The sequence below is a fragment of the Tremella mesenterica genome (genome assembly GCF_000271645.1).
Source record: "Tremella mesenterica DSM 1558 unplaced genomic scaffold TREMEscaffold_8, whole genome shotgun sequence".
NCBI classification, from domain to species: Eukaryota; Fungi; Basidiomycota; class Tremellomycetes; order Tremellales; family Tremellaceae; genus Tremella; species Tremella mesenterica.
The window spans coordinates 1,048,149-1,067,707 of NW_006711232.1; the positions used below are offsets into that span (position 1 = coordinate 1,048,149).

Below are 19,559 nucleotides of genomic sequence, written 5' to 3' on the forward strand. Positions count from 1 at the left end.
CTCTGGAAACGGAAGGGATGAGGAGATGATTATCGACATTGCATGAACAAGGGGTACTGAGTGGTGTATTTTTGTACTCACAATCCTCTGGCTCCATCAGCTGTGTTTCTTTTATGGGTTTGGGAATGGTGGCCGAGAGAATATGGCGGACCCGCCGAGCCTCGCCTACTGCGACAGGTCCTCTTCTTTTCCCTGGTCCTCTTCCAAATCTACTTCTCCTCCAACCGCATTCAAGTTCCTCCTCTGTCCGAGAGGTACTGCGTTCCCTCCCGATCCTCCACCACGTTCTCCGAACTTCCCCCCCCATGGAGGCAACAGTCCAACCTTAACCTTAGCCTCCCTTACAGGGCATTCCTTCAGCCAATGTCCTGCTTCACCACACTCGGTACACTTCCCCTCCTTCCTCCTTGTCTCCCTCAGATCGGAGCTCGGCCTAGGCCATCTTCGGCGAACTTCGTCGATGTTTGACGGTGTACTCTTTACCACCGTCGACATCATAGCCGCCTGGACACCACCCTGCGCCGAAGGTTGCCCCTTTTCCCATTTCTTCTCTTCTTTCTTCTCCGTCCTCTGACTTTCCACCACTGTCGTTGTCCTTATCCCTCCTTCCCTTTTCCTCTCTGCCTCCTTCTCCACTTGTCTCCTCCACAGGCGGTTGTCCAAGGGAATCACAAACTCCAATAGCTCTTTCACAGTCCCAAACGATCTACCGTGTCTTGCAATTTCATCTAGAAGGTGCGATTTTAGTCCTTTCTTGGCTCGGTCAACTAGGTTTCCATCATCAGACCACTTAAGAATCGCAACATGTCGCTGGAAGGCGGAGAAGTAGTCCGAAGCAGACCCGGTTTGCTTGAGGTCGTTAAGTTGTCGGGCCGCAGTTCCTTCTTCGTCTGGATCACCAAAGTTAGTCTTGAGGTACTTAACGAACTGATCGTGTGTTGTGAGGTACTCAGGAAGAGGTCTTTTGGATAGATCGGGCTGCACTGCAAGAAGAGGTGTTTCGCGTAGATGAGAGATCATGAAAAAGACTTTCTTAGTGTCGTCGGGGAAAAGATGAGAGTTCAATTCGAAATGTACGTCGCACTCAGACAGAAAGGCGGTTAACTTGTTCCGATCTCCCCTCCAGAGGTCTGGGTTAGGTAGCTTTATCCCCTTCCGTTGTTCGCCCACTACGCTTGGGGTCGCCGAAGTTTGCCGTCCCATGGCGTACCTCACTCCTTCTGATATCCCTTCTGCAATCCCGCCCACTGTATCCCTTTCTCTTCTCTGTTCCCATTCCTCCCTACGCCTTCTCTCCTCCATCATGTCTTTGTTCATATTCGCCACCATCTGCATCAAGGCCAACACCACCCCTTGTGTTCCTTCTTCTCCCAAGTTCGCCGTACTTCCAGTGTTTTCTCTTGGGCGTGGGGTTTGGTCTGATCCAAGTGGGGATCCCGCAGGTGGGAGAGCATTAGACGGAGGAGAAGGAGGGTTAGAAGGCACCGGTGGAACGAACTCATCTCCTTGAATTGATCCCCCCACACTATCCTCCACTCCAAGGTCCTGCCCCATTGCTCTGCTAAGCTCCTCCAATGCTCTCCTCTCGTTCTCTTCCATCCTGTCTCCATCCCTACTCATGCCTCGCGTAACTCTCCTTTCTGGTTCCATAATATCTTCGTACTTCTCCGAGGTTCGCACGGGTCGTCGGTAAGAGCGATCCTTGATACTGTCACGGCTGTCGAACAACTATTTCTTAATAGACCGACGGTCGACGAACCTCGGCTAACTTCACGCTCTGAGTCGATGTCTCACCCAACCAGGAGGGCGCAGACGTCGTAAGGAGTGTAACTACGGCGTACTTCGGCGTAGTTACTCTAACTGAGGTTTTGTTCTACTGATGGCGATGTATCTCGATTGTATATAGCTATCTCTATGTCTTTCACTACTGACAACAATCAAGGATCGCTGAAGAACTTCAGCGATCTTCTCAGCTAATATTATCTACTCCTCCTAGACGTTCATCCAACCCTCTCGCGCTTTGACGTACTTCAACGCACTTCGTCCAACTTCCCCGAGCCCTCGGCCATCCTCTTCCTCCTTCGACTAACTCCGCCTAACATCGCCGCACTTCTGCTCCCATTGTCCCTACTTAGCCTAACTCCGTCTAACTTCGCCGTACTTCTGCTCCCATTGTCCCTACTTAGACTAACTCCGCCTAACATCGCCGCACTTCTGCTCCCATTGTCCCTACTTAGCCTAACTCCGTCTAACTTCGCCGTACTTCTGCTCCCATTGTCCCTACTTAGACTAACTCCGCCTAACATCGCCGCACTTCTGCTCCCATTGTCCCTACCTAGCCTAACTCCGTCTAACTTCGCCGTACTTGGTGTCAGAAGTCCTGAGTTACGTGTAGAGTAAAGAGGTTAAGGCGTGATGGGGTTTTGATGGCCAAAGGAGGGTCATTGTTGGTGGAGTAACCGAGGTGTCGCGACGTAGTTCGTGACATCCTCCTGCTGTTTCTCCCTCCGCTTCTCCTCCTGCCGCCAGCCCTCGCCGCAGGACGCCCGCCTTTCGTCCCGGTGAGTCTCCGTCCTCCTCCGACCAGGAGTCGCTCAGTGGTTCGGAGTCGGACGATCAGTCAGACTTCGAAGGAAAAGGGGGTGATTATAGTGATGAGGAGGATCAGAATCGTGAGGGTGAAAGTGAGTTAGAAGATCTCTCGGATGATGATATGGAGGGTGGTGTAGAGGACAACAACGTTGATAGTCCTGAGTGTGAGTTCTTCGCCCATCCTCCTATACCTTCGCCGAACTTGGCCTTGTTCATCTGTTCTTTAGCTTCCTAAGACACCGCTGACTCGTAGTCGTTCGCGTTTCCCCCGCTCCCCAAATCGTGGGCCAGAAACGACCTCGTGCCCTTTCCTCCTCTTCCTCTTCCTCTTCTTCTTCTTCTCCTTCCGGGGTTCCCCCCCCTGCCAACGCCGACGCTGCCGCTGCCGCTGCTGCCGCCGCCCGTCCTGTCGCCGCTCTCCGTCCCCCTGTCGTTCCCCGTCCCGCCGCCGTCGTCGCTGCTCCTGTCGCCGCCGCCGCCGCCGCTTCTCCCTCTCCTCCCCGAGGGGAGCCTTCGCCCAAACGGGTGAAGAGGTCATTACGGGAAGAAGAGTACTTGTGGAGTAAGTTGGAGTCTGAGCCTGGTCGTTGGGTTGCGGTTGGTGTTGATGAGGCGTGCGATCGTTGCCGGTGAGTTCCCCTATTCGTACTTCGCCTAAGTTCTCCTTGCTAATTAGTAGACGTGAGATCATCACGTATAATCGTCCGAACTGGCCCTGCCTCAAGGCAGTCCGGCCACACAACAAAGCCCTCCGCTGTGCTTCATGCACATCTGGTCCCTGCTCCTTCTGTCCCGTCTCCTCTGCTCGGGACATCCCGCCCCGTCCCTCCGACTCTTCGCCTTTCCCCCCTCCTCAGACTCCAGCGTCCGTCCCCCGTTCGCGGGTACCTCCTTCGTCTCTCCGGTCGGTTCGCCGGACTTCGCCGGACCTCCGCCCGTTGCCTCCGTCGCCGTCGCCCTTCGCTCCTGTGGCCGGCCCATCACGTCTCCCGGCTGTTCCTCCTTCGTCTTCTCGCCGTCCTTCGGCCTCCCGTCCTTCGGCGCCACGTCCGTCCTCTCCAGTGGTAGCTTCTCCTCCAGCTCACGGCAGCCGAAGTCGGCGTCCTTCTGTTGCTCCGGCCACTTCGGCGGCCCCTCCCGTCACCCCTCCCTCTGCTTCCCAGAAGACACCGAAGTCTTCTTTAAAGAAATCAAAAGGGAAATCTAAAGAGAAGGAGGTTGCCTTCAATGATGGTGATGTGGAAGATGAAGATACTCAGCGTGCTGGTCCCTCTGCTCCCCGGTTGTCCCTCGTCCACCCTCGTATCTCCCTGGACGTCCGTATTCCTGAGGACGAAAAGGAATTCGCCACTTATCGTTCTCTCGTCCTCGGTCTCACTACTCAGCTCGAGGCCGCCCAAAATGATACATCTCTCCTGCTTGACTTCTCTTCTCGTCAAGCTAACGCTTTAAACAGTCTCACTGCGGCGTTAGTAGATGTAGTCAATACTGGGGCTCTGGACGACGAAGCAAGGACGAGGTTAGCGGACGTCTCTCGCCGAAGCCTTACTGAGATAGCCGATGTTCGCCGAAGACTGTTCGACACCCCCTTCCTAGTTACTCCTATGGCGTATGAGCCACCACTGTCCCTTGACTGGTTAGGTCGCCGTAGTAGTTCTCGTGTCCCAGCTTCCGCCCAGACTGCTCTCGACCTCCTCAGTCTTCCCTTCGAGTGTCTACGGACCATACGTTCTCTGTGGAAGACTCCGAGCATGCAAGCTGCTCGAGATGTCCAGGACTTCGGTGACTTCTTCGGGGCTATGAATCGGGCATGGAATGCTTCTCTCTCTACTGCGTTCCCGTCTGAGACTCTCGATCTACCTTCGGTCATTGGTAGCCTCCACACCAATCCCGCGGGACCGAGTAGAGCGAAGGAGAAAGGAAAAGGAAAGGGTAAGAGTAAGAGCAAGGACAAGTGAGCGGTACGTAGCTGTAATCCTATGTTGTATGCAGTACGTTCTACCTCCTAGCCCTTCGCAGTCTCCCTTCCTTCGGCATAGTAGGGTGAAGTTCGTGGAACTTCGCCAATATGTCATCAGCTCCATCAACGTTCTCCACTGGTTCCCATGATACCGCATCGTCTGTTCCTTTGTAACCTAACCATTCCACCAAGTACTCTAACTTTCCTGACCTCTTATTTACTCTAGAGTCCACAATGTCCTTTACCTCCCAAGACTCTCCTGCATTGTCTACCTCTACTGGGCCAGGTGGTTCAGCTTGCTGACCAGGGAATATTGGAGGGTGATAGGGACGGAGCAAGGAGACATGGAATACATCATGGATACCTGCCATCGTTCCTGGTAGTTCCAATTTACAAGCATGAGAACCCACCTGCCGTACTACCTTGTACGGCCCACTTTGCTTAACATCTAACTTCTTCATTGGCCTCTTCGTCTTAATATTCTCTAGCGACAGCATCACTAGATCTCCTTCCACGAAGTTTGGCGTAGTCCGGTGTTTCCTATTGTACCCTTCGGCGTACTTCTCATTACCTTTCTCAATTCCTTCGATACACTCCTTATGTATCTCGGTCAAGTCTTTTACCACCACCGTAGCAGCGGGTACTTCAACTTCACTGGCCTTGATCTCTTCCGCCCATCAAGGATGATATCCATAGTTCGCATAGAATGGTGTCTTATTGATCGCGGAATGGTGGGTGTTATTGTAGGCGAAACTAGCTCGAGCTAGTAACTTCGACCAGTCATTCTGTTGATAGGAGGTGAAGATTCGAAGGTAGAGCTCTAAGGACTGGTTGGTTCGTTCAGTCTGTCCATCAGTCTGCGGATGATATGCAGTAGAGAGATGTAGTCTTATCCCGAGACTATCGGTCAAGTTCTTCCAAAATTTCGAGGTAAACTTCGATCCCCTGTCAGACACTATGTTCTCTGGTAGCCCATGCTGAGCTACCACATAGTCCATTATCAACTCGGATAGGCCAGCTGCGGTTAACTTCGTCGTAGTCGGGATAAAGATGGCCCATTTGGTCAACCGGTCTACCACTACTAGGATGGAATTGTATCCATGGGAATTCGGGAGCTCTTCAATGAAATCCATCGAAATGCTGGACCATGGCTTCGTAGCCACTTCCAGTGGTTTAAGCTCTCCATGGGGTCTCTGCCTGTTAGTCTTTGCTCTCTGACACACCGCACATCCAGCGATGTAATCTTCAACATCCTTCCTTACTCCAACCCAAACGTAGTCCCGTAGGACTAGCTCGAGAGTCTTCGCTGAGCCTGGGTGGCCCGCTAGGACCGAGTCATGCCGCGTCTTCATTATCTTTAGTCGAGCATCGGCGTAGTTCGGCACATAATTTCGACCATCGAACGTGAGGAACCCTCTTGAATTCCATCCCCCACGAAGTATTAAGGGGGACCGCGAGGTACGGCGTAGTTCGGTGACCGACCCTGGTTCCTGCATGTTATCATGACATGTTGGATGAGAGCACTTAGCACAGGTTACCCCCAATAATTCTTCTCTAACCTCCTCCACCTCTCCGTCTTCCTGTATTCCGACTATCAAATCCATAGGATCAATAAGGTCGTTCTCTCGCACTTCCTTTGTTCCTTGTAAGGCCCGAAGCAGGTGTTGTAACCCAGAGCTAGTGTTGTCAAGTTCGTTGAACTTCGGCAGACCTTGGATAAGGTTGCTCTCCTGTACCATAGTACTTCCTTTTCCTGAGTGGTAGTCTGCCCTTCTCGACAGTCCGTCCGGCAGTGTAGCTTGTTTTCCCGGTCGATACACCATTTTAAACCTGAAGTTAGAGAGCTCTTCGACCCACCTACCCTGCCTGGGGCTAAGCTGTTTAGGTTCCATCCAGTAAGTTAAATTTAAATGATCTGTGAGAACTGTAGTCTCTACCTGTAGTAGTAAGTGTCTCCTTCTCCTGAAAGCTTCAACAATAGCGAGTAGCTCCTTCTCCCCTACCGTATAGTTTAACTGCGCCGCCTGGAACGCTCCGGATTCGATGGCCACCGGATGCTCTTGTCCTAACTCGTTCACCTGCGAAATTATGAAACCCCAGCCGAAGAACGACGCATCTGTTTGTAGTAGTGTCTTCAACGAAAGGTCAAAGTGAGCCAATACTGGCACCCTACACATCCTATCCTTCAATTCTTTAAAGGCTCTTTCCTGCTCTACTCCCCAAACAAACGGCACATCTTTCCTGGTGAGGTCATTGATCGGTTTAGCAATCTTGGAGAAGTTGGGGACAAAACGCCGATAATAACTGACAACTCCCATAAATCCCCTACTCTCTCGCAAGTTCTTAGGACGGGGAAAAGATACGACAGCATCGATGTAATCCGGGTTACTGGAAATTCCCCTCTGTGAGACCACGAACCCCAGGAAGACTACCGAATCTCTCTCAAACTCGCACTTACTAGCTTTAACGAACAAATTCGACCTCCGAAGCACTTCAAACACCTTCGCCGTAGTTCCCCTCAGTTCTTCCAACGTTTGACCGTAGATGAGTATATCATCTATGTAGACTACTACTCCCTTTCCCAGCAGCTCTCGAAAACTTTCATTCAAGAAGTGCTGAAACACAGCGGGAGCATTCCGTAGACCATCTCGGACAACAAGAGACTCGAACATACCGTACTGCGTCCTGAACGCTGTCAGGTGTTCATGACCTTCCTTTACTCGTAGGAGTTGATAAGCCCCAATTAGGTCTAACTTGCTGAAGTACCTCGCTCTTCCCAGCTCTTCGGTTATCTGGCTGATCAGAGGCAGAGGATAGGCGTCGGGTATCGTTGCCTCGTTTAACTTTCGGTAGTCAATGACCATTCGCCATTGACCTTTCGCCTTCTTCGGTACCAAGAACATCAGTGATCCGTAGGGTGAATTACTGGGTCGAATTCTTCCGGCCGACATTTCGCGATCTAGGATGTCTCTCAGCGCACTTCTCTGATCTTCTCCAAGCGAGTAGAGTGGAGCAACCTTCAGGTTCGCCCCCTCCTTAAGATCAAACTCCAAATCATAGCTCCTCGAGGGAGGTAATTCCTCACCTCCCTTCCTTGGGTTAAAGACATCAATGAACGAGTGGTATTGTTCAGGAACCACCTGATACAATTCCTCCTGTTCCTCCGGACTCAGTTCATCCTGGTCATCTTTGTCTCGGAGATCTATCGCGTCCGTCGGAGTTGGCAGCCCTATGGCCGCTAACTTCGCCGCACTTGGTGGGGTTGGGATGGCAAATTTCGCCAAGTTGTCTCTTCCATCAAGGACAACCCCTTCCTTCCTCATCCAATCCCACCCTATCACAACATCTGCGTCGCAGAGCGTTGTTACATTGAGACGAACAGATCGCACTTCGGCGTCCTTCGTCAAACTAAATCCGACTTCGACAAACTCGGTGATAGGTCCCGAGACACTCACCGAGCCGTCGAACATGTGAACGGGTACGCTCACCTGATATTGTCTCCTTTCTGCGCCTATCTTCGTCGTCGCTCTAGGACTTATATATGAACAAGTAGCCCCGGTGTCCCAGAGCGTAGTTAGCTTCATTCCATTAATTAAAATGTCCGATTTAGGTTGATCTCTGGAAACGGAAGGGATGAGGAGATGATTATCGACATTGCATGAACAAGGGGTACTGAGTGGTGTATTTTTGTATTCACAATCCTCTGGCTCCATCAGCTGTGTTTCTTTTATAGGTTTAGGAATGGTGGCCGAGAGAATATGGCGGACCCGCCGAGCCTCGCCTACTACGACAGGTCCTCTTCTTTTCCCTGGTCCTCTTCCAAATCTACTTCTCCTCCAACCGCGTTTAAGTTCCTCCTCTGTCCAAGAGGTACTGCGTTCCCTCCCGATGCTCCACCACGTTCTCCGAACTTCTCCCCCCATGGTGGCAACAGTCCAACCTTAACCTTAGCCTCCCTTACAGGACATTGCTTCAGCCAATGTCCCGTTTCACCACACTCCGTACACTTCCCCTCGCTCCTCCTTGACTCCCTCAGAGCGGAGCTTGGTCTAGGCCACCTTCGCCGAACTTTGTCGATGCTCGGCGCCGTACCCTTTACCACCGTTGACACCGTAGTCGCCTGGACACCACCCTGCGCCGAAGGTTGCCCCTTTTCCCATTTCTTCTCTTCTTTCTTCTCCGTCCTCTGACTTTCCACCACCGTAGTCGTCTTTGCCCCCCCTTCCCTCTTCCTCTCTGCTTCCTTCTCCACTTGCCTCCTCCACAGGCGGTTGTCCAAGGGAATCACAAACTCCAATAGCTCCTTCACCGTCCCAAACGATCTACCATGTCTTGCAATTTCATCCAGAAGGTGTGATTTTAGACCTTTCTTAGCTCGATCGACTAAGTTTCCATCATCAGACCACTTGAGTATCGCCACATGTCGTTGAAAGGCAGAGAAGTAGTCCGAAGCAGAGCCGGTTTGTTTAAGGTCGTTGAGCTGTCGGGCTGCAGTTCCTTCTTCATCTGGGTCGCCGAAGTTAGTCTTGAGATACTTGACGAACTGGTTGTGCACCGTGAGGTATTCTGGGAGAGGCCGTTTAGATAGATTGGGTTGAACAGCAAGGAGGGGAGTTTCGCGTAAGTGAGAGATCATGAAAAAGACTTTCTTAGTGTCGTCGGGGAAAAGATGAGAGTTTAATTTGAAGTGTACGTCGCACTCAGACAGAAAGGCCGTCAACTTATTCCGCTCTCCTCTCCAGAAATCTGGATTAGGCAACTTGATACCCTTCCGTTGTTCCCCAACTACGCTTGGAGTCGCCGAAGTCTGCCGTCCCATGGCGTACCTCACCCCTTCAGATATCCCTTCTGCAATTCCCCCTACTGTCTCCCTTTCCCTCCTCTGCTCCCACTCCTCCCTGCGCCTACGTTCTTCCATCATATCCTTGTTCATGTTTGCCACCATCTGCATCAAGGCTAACATCACCCCTTGTGTCCCTCCTTCTCCGAAGCTCGTCCCACTTCCAGCGTTTTCTGGCCGCGGAGTTTGATCCGATCCGACTGGGGATCCGATAGGCGGGGGAGCATTGCCCGCAGGGGTAGGAGGATTAGAAGGTACTGGTGGAATGGACTCATCTCCTTGAACTGACCCCCCTACACTGTCTTCCATCCCAAGGTCCTGTCCCATTGCTCTTCTAAGCTCCTCCAACGCTCTCCTCTCATTTTCCTCCATCCTGTCGTCACTCCTACTCATGCCTCGTGTAACTCTCCTTTCTGGTTCCATATTATCTTCGTACTTCTCCGAGGTTCGCACGGGTCGTCGGTAAGAGCGATCCTTGATACTGTCACGGCCGTCGAGCAATTACTTCCTAATAGACCGACGGTCGACAAACCTCGGCTAACTTCACGCTTCTGAGTTGATGTCTCACCCAACCGGGAGGGCGCAGACGTCAAAAGGAGTGTAACTACGGCGTACTTCGGCGTAGTTACTCTAACTAAGGCTTTGTTCTACTGACGGCGATGTATCTCGATTTATAACTATCTCTATCTGTCTTTTACTACTGACAACAATCAAGGATCGCTGAAGAACTTCAGCGATCTTCTCAGCTAATATAACCTATCCCTCCTAGACGTTCATCCAACCCTCCCGCGCTTTGACGTACTTCAACGCACTCCATCCAACTTCCCCGAGCCTCGGCCATTCTCCTCCTCCTTCGACTAACTCCGCCTAACATCGCCGCACTTCTGCTCCCATTGTCCCTACCTAGCCTAACTCCGCCTAACTTCGCCGCACTTCTGCTCCCATTGTCCCTACCTAGCCTAACTTCATCTAACTTCGCCGTACTTGGTCTCAGAGGTCCTGAGTTACGTGTAGAGTAAAGAGGTTTGAGTCGTGATGGGGTTTTGATGGTCAACGGAGGGTCGTTGTTGGTGGAATAATCGAGGTGTCACGACGTAGTTCGTGACATTCAGCGACCTGTAACCTATCTATACTACTCCTCACTTCTCATAGAACGTCCCTCAACTCCTGCACTGCCTCACGCTCAGTCCTCTTCGTTCAACCTCGCCGTACCTCGCCATATCCCCAAGATCCTACTCCACTCACTTTGACTAACTCCGCCTAACTTCCCCTGCTCTGCTCCCCCTTGGTTCCCTTCCCCTAACTTCGCCGTAGTTCTCCGCTAGGCAGGGTTATCGTGACAAATAATACCCCCGTGGTTCTCGTAACTTCGCCGTAGTCCGTCTCAGTGGTTCGAGTGGAGGTTGGTGATGACAAAAGGAAGGTTGGTGATCGTGAAAGGAGGGTCGGTGATGGCGGTGTCAGGGATGTTATGACGTAGTTCGTGACAGTAAGTTACTCGTGGACACGCGAGCCTTGAACACACGCAATGTTCAAACATCTTTCATTTATAGATACCTGGTCACAAAACATTTCACATCTCTACATGTATCTATTCTCCGGTCCTCAAATCTCACACACTCCTAGACGGACCTGCACTGCACTCCTTCCCAGACTTTGAAGCGTGTGTGTTCTTAGCCGATTGAGCTGCACACTTCCTCCCTTCCCTCTTTGCTGTTTCTGTCTCTCGCCTCTCTGCTAGTTTTTCTGCATGACTTTCTTGGTATGCTTGGTCAAATCTTTTGTCTCTTCTTACTACCCCTAGCTGCCCTGTCTAACTGTTCTGATGCTTTCCAGAGCGCTTCATCCTTCTCATGCAGTGCCTTCTCTGCCACTGATCGTTCAAGTCTGCTTCTTGTCTTTCTTGATGTCTTTCCAGGAGTAATCTTGCCACGTCTTATAGCTCAATCAAGAGCAGAGAGACTAGTAGTAGTTGTGGGAGTGATAGGTTCAGTTGAAGGGATAATTCGAGCAGGAGGTGTGGCTGGACGAGCCTCACGGAGTCCTACATTGATTTGTGTGAGGGGAAAGAGGTAGGATTTGGCCCAGGCTGTCTGAATTTGGTGTGTAGTTGTAGTTCTAAGCCAGGCTGGTAGATGCCAGCAATAAAAGAATGGTTTGGGGATGTGGTGTTCATTGGTGCTAAGTTGATAGGTGTCAATCTGGTCGTTGTATGTCTCTTTGAGTATTCGGAAGAAATTCACATCTAGTGGCTGGAAAACTTGGGATAAATGAGCAGGGAGGACAAGACAGGTGATATTGAGTTCCCAGCAAGCATCTAGAAAGGCAACCAAGGTGTGACAGTCATGACCGTTAAGGATGAGCAAACGGGGATGTCCATTGGCCCTTTTCCACGGTGTATGGGTCAAAACAGCCGGTCAACCATTGAATCATTGTAAAGGAATTGATATAAAGGTACTGTAAACACGATGACTAAGTCGCAGGTTGGGTCGAACTCGATGGAACTCTCGTGGAAGTCTATGTATCTCTGGTGCTAGTAGGTGGATCGTGTCTCCTCTGCAATCAATGTAGCCAAAGAATGATATTGAAGAATCAGCAAAGTTGGTCTGATTGTACTATATACTGTCTCCAGGTATCTGTGTCCTCCTCTCAGTTCCTACTGCAAGCGTCTATGTACATACTTGGACAGGTAAAAACCGCTTTTAAGCAAACCCAGTGGGGAAATCTCGAAAAGGGAAAACCCGTCCCTATCTACTGCGGCACTGCCTCCAATTCCCGCTGTTCTCTTTCCTAATCCGTCAAACTCGATGGAGTTCTCTCGATTCGTTGTTACTCCGTAACAATTGATATATCTACTATCAGTTACTACAGCTTGCTGAATTTGAGTATTCTGTTGTACTCTGAACCAATCAGACATGAGATGTTTGCCAGGATGGCTGAGGAAGGGTGGTACTGGGGCATCAGAAGTGGGATTGGTTGTGATGACACTGATGTGAGTATCGGTGGAAAGGGCTGCTTGTGACTTGATAGGAGCCTCTTGAGGTGCAACTCTTTGTGTCCTTCGTTCCTTCGTCCACCAGCAAGGTCAAATGCAACTTTGTCAACGTTATACACATTCTCAGGATGATATTGACCAGCATCAAATGTTTCTCTTGCCTTTTGTGGTGAGCTTTCAACCTAACTGTGTTAGAGAAACTCACAAGGGTTAGAAAAGCAATCCTATTCTCTGGCGTATCCACTCTGAGCCTTGCTACTTCTTGTACACAGTAAAATTTTGATGCAACCCTGATCCTTATGTCGGCGTAGGAAGGTAGATGTCCAGTTAACTCTAAGTCAATGATTGCAGAGTGCCTGGGCAAAAACACCAACATGTTTAGGAGTAAGAAGGGTACCTCTGGCAGTATACTCATTGATTTTAGCAATGAGGGCTTCTTCCTGGATGTGTTACGACTCGAACCTGGCAGGCCTTGGGGCCAGAGACGAGTAGACGGGCGGAAGTCGTAATCGTCGAGCTTGGGTTGTGCGGAGGCGAAGTTGCACAACCACTAGACTTGCGTGGTCGAAGATCAAAAGGTGTGGTCAAAGTGGCGATGTGACCGAAGGTATGCTCGAAGGATCCCGAAGTGTCGGCGAGCGAAGCAAAGTAGACCGAAGATGTATGTCAAGACTATGGAAGGCCTATGGAAGACTATTGTAACTAAATGTAACTTATGATAGATTGATCCTTGAAGAGGATCAAGACAGAATGTGCTCCTTATATATCCATCATTTGGTCCCCCGGTGTAGCGCCACCTCTCCGGGCGGCGTCATCCTGACGCCAGCCTGAATGGTCCTGTCCCATGCTGATCCGTGCTGACCCAGTCTGATCCATAGTGGCGTCAGCCTGACCCAAGGTGGTGTCAGCCTGACCCAAGGTGGTGTCAGTCTGACCCATAATGGCGTCAAGGTGACGTCAGGCTCCTCCAGTGTGGCGCGGGCTGTCTCGTAGTGGTGCCACCATGGCTCGTACTGTACCATAGTGGTGCGGGGTGATGTTGGGGTGATGTTGGGGTGATGTCGAGGTGACAACGGTGACACCAGGGTGGTGAAGTATGAAGGATGTAGCGAGTTGTGGAGCGATAGATCAAAGAGATGTTGTAAGGTGTTGTAGGTGTTACGAGCCTGTCGAAGTAGGCGATGATGTCAAATAGGTTGTAGAGTGACAGGGTCGTAACAGGATGATGGAGAGGTTGCGGGGGATGAGGGTACCGGGAGGTGCATGTTTGTTGTTCAAACGGTCATGGAGAGTGACATGAGAGACCTCATAGCAACCTGCAACTTTACAAAGGCTTTTGGAAGGGTTGGCAAGCTTGTAGGCAATTGCTGTGTCCATAGCTGTTCACATGAAGATGTTAAGATGAATGAAAGATACATCACAATATGACAATTTTCTTCCCGAACATTGTGTGCCTTCAAACGCCATGTGTCTAAGAGTAGAGTAGACAGCTAGAATCAAAGATGTCAATTGATCAGAGAGACAGAGAAAGAAACAGAGAGCTAGGACCTTTATTTATAGACAAAGTACCCCAAACTGAGCCTAAAACTCCTTCCTCTCCTCTCCTACTTCCTGGGGGCAAACTCTGAGGAAACCCCGTATCACAAACAGCATTTTAACCAACTTTACAGAAGGCTCTGAATCATCCTGGAAGCCCCCAAAACAGATCTTTTTGTCACGGCTGTCGAACAACTTCTCTCTATCAGACCAACGGTCAACGAACCAGGGCTAACTGGACGCTTCAAAGTTGATGTCTCACCCAACCAGGAGGGCGCAGACGTCGAAAGGACTGTGACTACGGCGTACTTCGACGTAGTTACTCTGATTTCTTTTACTGATGGCAATGTATCTTGATTTGAATGTAGCTATCTCTATCAATCTTTTACTACTGACAACAATCAAAGATCACTGAAGAACTTCAGCAATCTTCTCAGCTAATATTATCTACTCCTCCTAGACGTTCACCCAACCCTCTCGCGCTTAGATGTACTTCAACGCACTTTGTCCAACTTCCCTGAGTCCCCAGCCATCCTTCTCCTCCTTTGGCTAACTCCACCTCACATCGCCGCACTTCTGCTCCCATTGTCCCCACTCAGCCTAACTCCGTCTAACTTCGCCGTACTTCTGCTTCCATTGTCCCTACTCAGCCTAACCCCACGTAGCTTCGCTGCACTTTGCCGTTCTTATGCTCCAGACCCTCGTATACCTTATTCTCCCATTGTACTTTGCCGTAGTTGGTCTCAGATGTCCTGAGTTACGTGTAGGATGAAGAGGTTAGGACATGATAGGGGTTTTGATGGTCAAAGGAGGGTTGTTGTTGGTGGGATAATTGAGGTGTTGCGACGTAGTTCGTGACAGTTTTCATCAATGGTTGACTTCATGAGAAGAAACACGGATAAAGGATCCATGAAATGTGATCCTTTAATACCTGAAACTTTCCCATGCAGTTCAGATGTGCACTGATCTTTCAGGGGGTTCAGAGGGTGTTTCTTAGGCGCCCACATTATGCCAATTTTGACCCAAAAATACCTGGTTCAGTCCTGCGGGTTTGGTAGAGGTTTGAGAGGTTCAAATATAGGCTAATTATGCTTAGTAGAGTGGTTTTCCTTCTGGTACTCTCAGTTGAGTCATCCACACTGTTTTGAGAGATGAAACCTGTGATTAATAGTTTGAACCGCCGTTAGATAATTACCCCTTCTGTCGAATATTTCTCCTTTCAACTTATCCTCTGAACTCTATTTGACCGTCTCTGGTTTACTGTGTGTGAGTGGAATGTGATAAGTATAGAGACATGTAGAATTGATGCATGCTCTTTTTCCCCTCTGTGTTAAGACCTGTCCCCAGCAAAAGGTTGTCGGGATGTGGAGACAGGGTGGACAGCAGAAGTTTACAGCAAGCTTGGTCTAAGACTGGCGGGAGTAGACCGTAGGGCTGGTGCAAAGGTTGACAGAAGATGTATCGAGTAGGAAGGAGGTAATAAATATAGATCAAGTATAAGAGTGTCTAGTAGTAGGAACTATATACAAAGGAAGGTGGGACTTTGGAGTGAAGACCCAAAGTCAGGCTTGATGATAGATGGAGTGCCACCCGTAGGATGATCTTGCACTGTCTATGGTCAAAGATGACTTTGGGGAGAGCGGAGAGGTAATGAGGAAAAGTGAGGTGTTTTGAGATAGTTTTTCTTGTTAAAGTAGATACCCATTCCGCCGCCTTTATATACCTTCCAGAATTACATGTTTTCACACTGATTCCCACAATCCACAATGTGGCGTGTGGAGTCACATGACTTGCACAATTCCACAATGAGGTGTGTGGAGTCACATGACTTGCACAATTCCACAATGAGGTGTGTGGAGTCACATGACTAGCACAATTCCACAATGAGGTGTGTGGAGTCACATGACTAGCACAATTCCACAATGAGGGGTGTGGAGTCACATGACTTGTTGTGATGAGGTGTTATGACCTGGTCATAACACTCTGTATCATCATCTAATTATCAGTAAACAAGAAGGAGATGGTTGAGTGGGACCTGTGGTGTCTGACCAAGCTCTGGGCTCTTTGTTGGAGGACATCATGACCGTTAGTAGAGCTTGATCATGAAGCAGATAATCAGTTGGATGACTTCGAGTTAAAGACTCTTTTGGAGAGCCTGCTGACCTCTGTATACCGGTAGAGGGATTTGCATTCCTAATTTCACCTATCTTTGAACTGTCTGTTGAACTCGTGCATACCATTGGTTCACGCGGACCCAGGAGACACACATTGATAGGAAAGTACCATTCTTGCAAAACAGTATGTGAGCCGTTTGAGGGAACATTGCAAATTGACTCAACCAGTCATTTCACACAGGGAGTTGTACAAGATCTACTTCCTTGGTAGGTCTAGAACTTGAATGACGATCTGGGAAGCCATATCCTTACTGATTGGGGTCATGTCTGGACGAGGACTGAGAAGAATCAGGGGTGTTGTTGTCCATGGAGCGGTATGTTAGGGATCCAGCGGGAGACAGACCACTCTGAAGTGGAAAATCTCCCATCTGGTCTGATTGGGTCTGACTCCGGAGTGTGTCACGCCTGCGGGTAGACTGCGGTAGCAAAGGACTGCCTTGGGAACTGAGGGGTTTAGTCTCTGGCTTGTGGACCTTGGTGAATGCCTTGGATACTGAGGGTTTGAGAGGTTGGGTTAGAACCAACTGAGTGACTCATGAAACGAGGGGAAGGGAATTGAAAAGATACATTGCTGAAGAAGAAAAGTAGAGCACTAGATAGGGTTTAAATACGAAAATCAGCCTTTTCCAAGAGGCTCGTGCAGACCTGCGGAATACGAGCGCTCTGAACCGTCCTGCACTGTCCTGCATGCATTGCCATGCATCCCACCGATTACCACTGATATCCTACAATGCCATATCTGTGTTTACCTACGTCTTACTATGATATCCTACGTGATGCACCGTGAGTCGGTGACTTTGTCAAAGGTGGTCAATGAGGTAATATGCAGATCATAGAAGAGCTGCGAGAACAAGAGACTGAGAGATTATGCCTTACAAGACATCAGAACAGAGGAAAGCGAAATTAGAGAAGTACTTGGAGCTTATGCCTTACAGGCATGAGAGCACAGGAAAGATAGTCTTGGGGTTGATGCCTGAGAGGCTTTAGAGCAGAGGAAAGATAGACTTGGAGTTTATGCCCAATAGGCTTGAGAGCAGAGGAAGATATGAGAGTGGAGGTTTGAACTTGTGATTATGACAAGTCATTATTTGATAGTGTCATTCATGACAGAGTGGTCTGTCTCCCGCTGGGTCCCTAACAAGGTCCGTGCAGCTCTGGAGACGGTCCAGCGCCGGCTGTGTCCCCAACAGCACCCTCCTGCTTCTCACCATCAGATAACCTTGAGTCAGAGCACGGCTGCATTACTGTACTGCAAACACAAACACTAAGACTACTACAAGTCTGAAACAGTGAGAGGGGTCGAGGGGCGGGACTTGGGGGGATCATTGGACACTAGATTCCGGAGTGGGGACAAACCCCTTCCATTGGTGTTTCCTCTGGAAGGTCTGTTGCGCCGACCTTCTTGAAGAACACCTGAAACTCCCACTCTTGTGCCCTTGAAGATGTCGCCCATGTAACGTCGCCGGGCATTACTATACCTCTCTTGCACATTAGCAGCTGGAGAGGAGTCTGACTCACTTTCTGAGGAAGAGTGTTGCAAAGATAATGAAAGCTTTCTTTTAGTTCCTATCATTGATTGTTGTTGATCTCTGTCCTGTGCTGCTGAATCTTTGTTGACAAACACATCATCAGTGTATGCAGAGCCTGATTGAACAGAAGTGTTGAAGGGCTGGGAGGAACTGTGGGAATTATCATTGAAGGATGATATACTTGATTTACCCTTGCGCCCAGAACTGAGATAGCAGTTGCTCCAAGGGCCCACTGGAAGACAAGGCTCACGATGGCGGGCACGTCTATCTTGGGTTTCTTGGTACCCGTGATTCTGTGATAGAGGTACAGTAGCGCCCGGCAATCTGAGCTTGGGACATGGAGGTCCAGCGTTATTGGTGGGAAGTGGGCCCTCACGGTAAAAACCAATGTATTCCAGCCAGGCCAATTGGTCACGTGGATCATCCGAAAAACAAGGGGGGTGAGATCCTTCACTACCCATTGGCTCATGCCATGGAGCAGTCAGCTGGGTGAATCTGGTTGTAGATGGAAACGGGGAGTGTCGTTTCTGCCACTCTTCATATGGCAGCACGACAGGGCCTGTGAGGGAACGTTGAAGACCTGACGAGTTATCCAGGTGAGGCAGATGTTGGCCAGCAACGCCCAGTGAACGATTGAGATTGCGCTCAGGGGGCACACTTCCAAATTTGGGAGTACTTGGAGTGTCTGTGGACCCCAAATACACTCTACATTGTGGTGCAGTTTCTCCAGTAATGACGTTTACATCCCAAGTCCAATGTCCGCTACCGAAAGTCGGTGAGACAGGGTTGGCTGGTGTATGTTGATTCCCAACGATGGAACGATCCTGTAGATCCCAGAAGCTTCGCCCCCGTGCCTTCCCAAATAGGGATCGAGTCTTCTTTGAGTGGTGGTGTTCCCCCAATTATCAGTGGTCTGTTGACTGGCCATGAGGAATACAGTTGTTAAGGTCACGGTCTGAAATTCTCAGTCTTTATGTGTTCCACTGGGATGTGGACAGGAGAAGGGGTCCTGCTTCTCCAAACCCCGGATCAAGGGAGGGATGGAAGCCGTCCAATCGTCGGGGGTCGAATTCGATCAACGTGGGAAACACAGATTTAGGGTTGCCAGGTATTTAGGTGGGAAACAAAGAGGACAAAAGAGATCACTACTGATGGTACTTTAGGAGAAGCTGAGGAAAGAGGGGAGATGCAGATCTTGATCCGTGAGATTTTGCGACTTTGATGATCCGTACACAGCCTTCAATGGACAGCGGATATGGATCATACTACGTATGTATGTATGTGTCACGTGGAGGAAAGGTCTTAATCACGCTTTTCGTAACGTTTTGGGACTTAAATACACATTTTCTGAGATTTGGGTCTTAGATACGTCTTCGGGCTTGGGGAAGGGTTGTTTTTACCACCCCAAGTTAGGGTGGACCGGGTTGTTAGCCGATAGAATCGGGCCAGGACGGCCGAACCGCCGTTAGATAATTACCCCTTCCGTCGACTATTTCTCCGTTCGACTTATCCTCTGAACTCTATTCAATCGTCACTGGTTTACTGCGTGTGAGTGGAATGCGATAATGTAACGGTACTGGAAACACGATGACTAGGTCGCAGGTTGGGTCGAACTCAATGGAAGTCTCGTAGAAATCTAGGTGTCTCGGTGCCAATGAATTGTGTCTCCTCTGCAATCAATGTAGCCAAAGAATGTTATTGAAGAATCAGCAAAGTTGGTACTTTACTGATTGTACTATATACTATCAACAGGGATCCGTGTCCTTCTCTCAGTCCTACTGCAAGCGTCTATGTACATACTCAGACAGGTAAAAAACCCTTTTGAGCAAACCCAGTGGGGAAATCTCAAAAAGGGAAAACCCGTCCCTATCTACTGCAGCACTGCCTCCAACTCCCACCGTTCTCTTTCCTCATCTGTTGAGTTCAATGGATC

The 19,559-nt window shown here is 49.8% G+C and overlaps 5 protein-coding genes across 5 annotated transcripts; 1 reads left to right on the forward strand and 4 right to left on the reverse strand.

The window, feature by feature from the left end:
* Positions 1-165: 165 nt before the first annotated feature.
* TREMEDRAFT_63654 (uncharacterized protein) lies at positions 166-1,650 on the reverse strand (the record flags this gene model as incomplete). The annotated part of the gene is made up of 2 exons (XM_007005802.1): positions 166-570; positions 1,249-1,650. 2 exons carry the CDS (start codon positions 1,648-1,650, stop codon positions 166-168), a joined length of 807 nt encoding a protein of 268 aa, XP_007005864.1.
* Positions 1,651-2,654: 1,004 nt separating this feature from the next.
* Positions 2,655-4,550, forward strand: TREMEDRAFT_63655 (uncharacterized protein; the record flags this gene model as incomplete). Its single annotated transcript, XM_007005803.1, has 4 exons — positions 2,655-2,684; positions 2,720-2,756; positions 2,846-3,221; positions 3,272-4,550. 4 exons carry the CDS (start codon positions 2,655-2,657, stop codon positions 4,548-4,550), a joined length of 1,722 nt encoding a protein of 573 aa, XP_007005865.1.
* A 3,786-nt stretch (positions 4,551-8,336) lies between these two features.
* TREMEDRAFT_63657 (uncharacterized protein) lies at positions 8,337-9,815 on the reverse strand (the record flags this gene model as incomplete). Its single annotated transcript, XM_007005804.1, has 2 exons — positions 8,337-8,773; positions 9,461-9,815. 2 exons carry the CDS (start codon positions 9,813-9,815, stop codon positions 8,337-8,339), a joined length of 792 nt encoding a protein of 263 aa, XP_007005866.1.
* A 1,189-nt stretch (positions 9,816-11,004) lies between these two features.
* Positions 11,005-13,409, reverse strand: TREMEDRAFT_69393 (uncharacterized protein; the record flags this gene model as incomplete). The annotated part of the gene is made up of 7 exons (XM_007005891.1): positions 11,005-11,159; positions 11,188-11,265; positions 11,356-11,777; positions 12,299-12,459; positions 12,593-12,718; positions 12,756-12,827; positions 13,323-13,409. 7 exons carry the CDS (start codon positions 13,407-13,409, stop codon positions 11,005-11,007), a joined length of 1,101 nt encoding a protein of 366 aa, XP_007005953.1.
* A 3,822-nt stretch (positions 13,410-17,231) lies between these two features.
* TREMEDRAFT_63659 (uncharacterized protein) lies at positions 17,232-18,087 on the reverse strand (the record flags this gene model as incomplete). The annotated part of the gene is made up of 4 exons (XM_007005805.1): positions 17,232-17,316; positions 17,411-17,594; positions 17,616-17,741; positions 17,877-18,087. 4 exons carry the CDS (start codon positions 18,085-18,087, stop codon positions 17,232-17,234), a joined length of 606 nt encoding a protein of 201 aa, XP_007005867.1.
* Between the last annotated feature and the right edge of the window lie 1,472 nt (positions 18,088-19,559).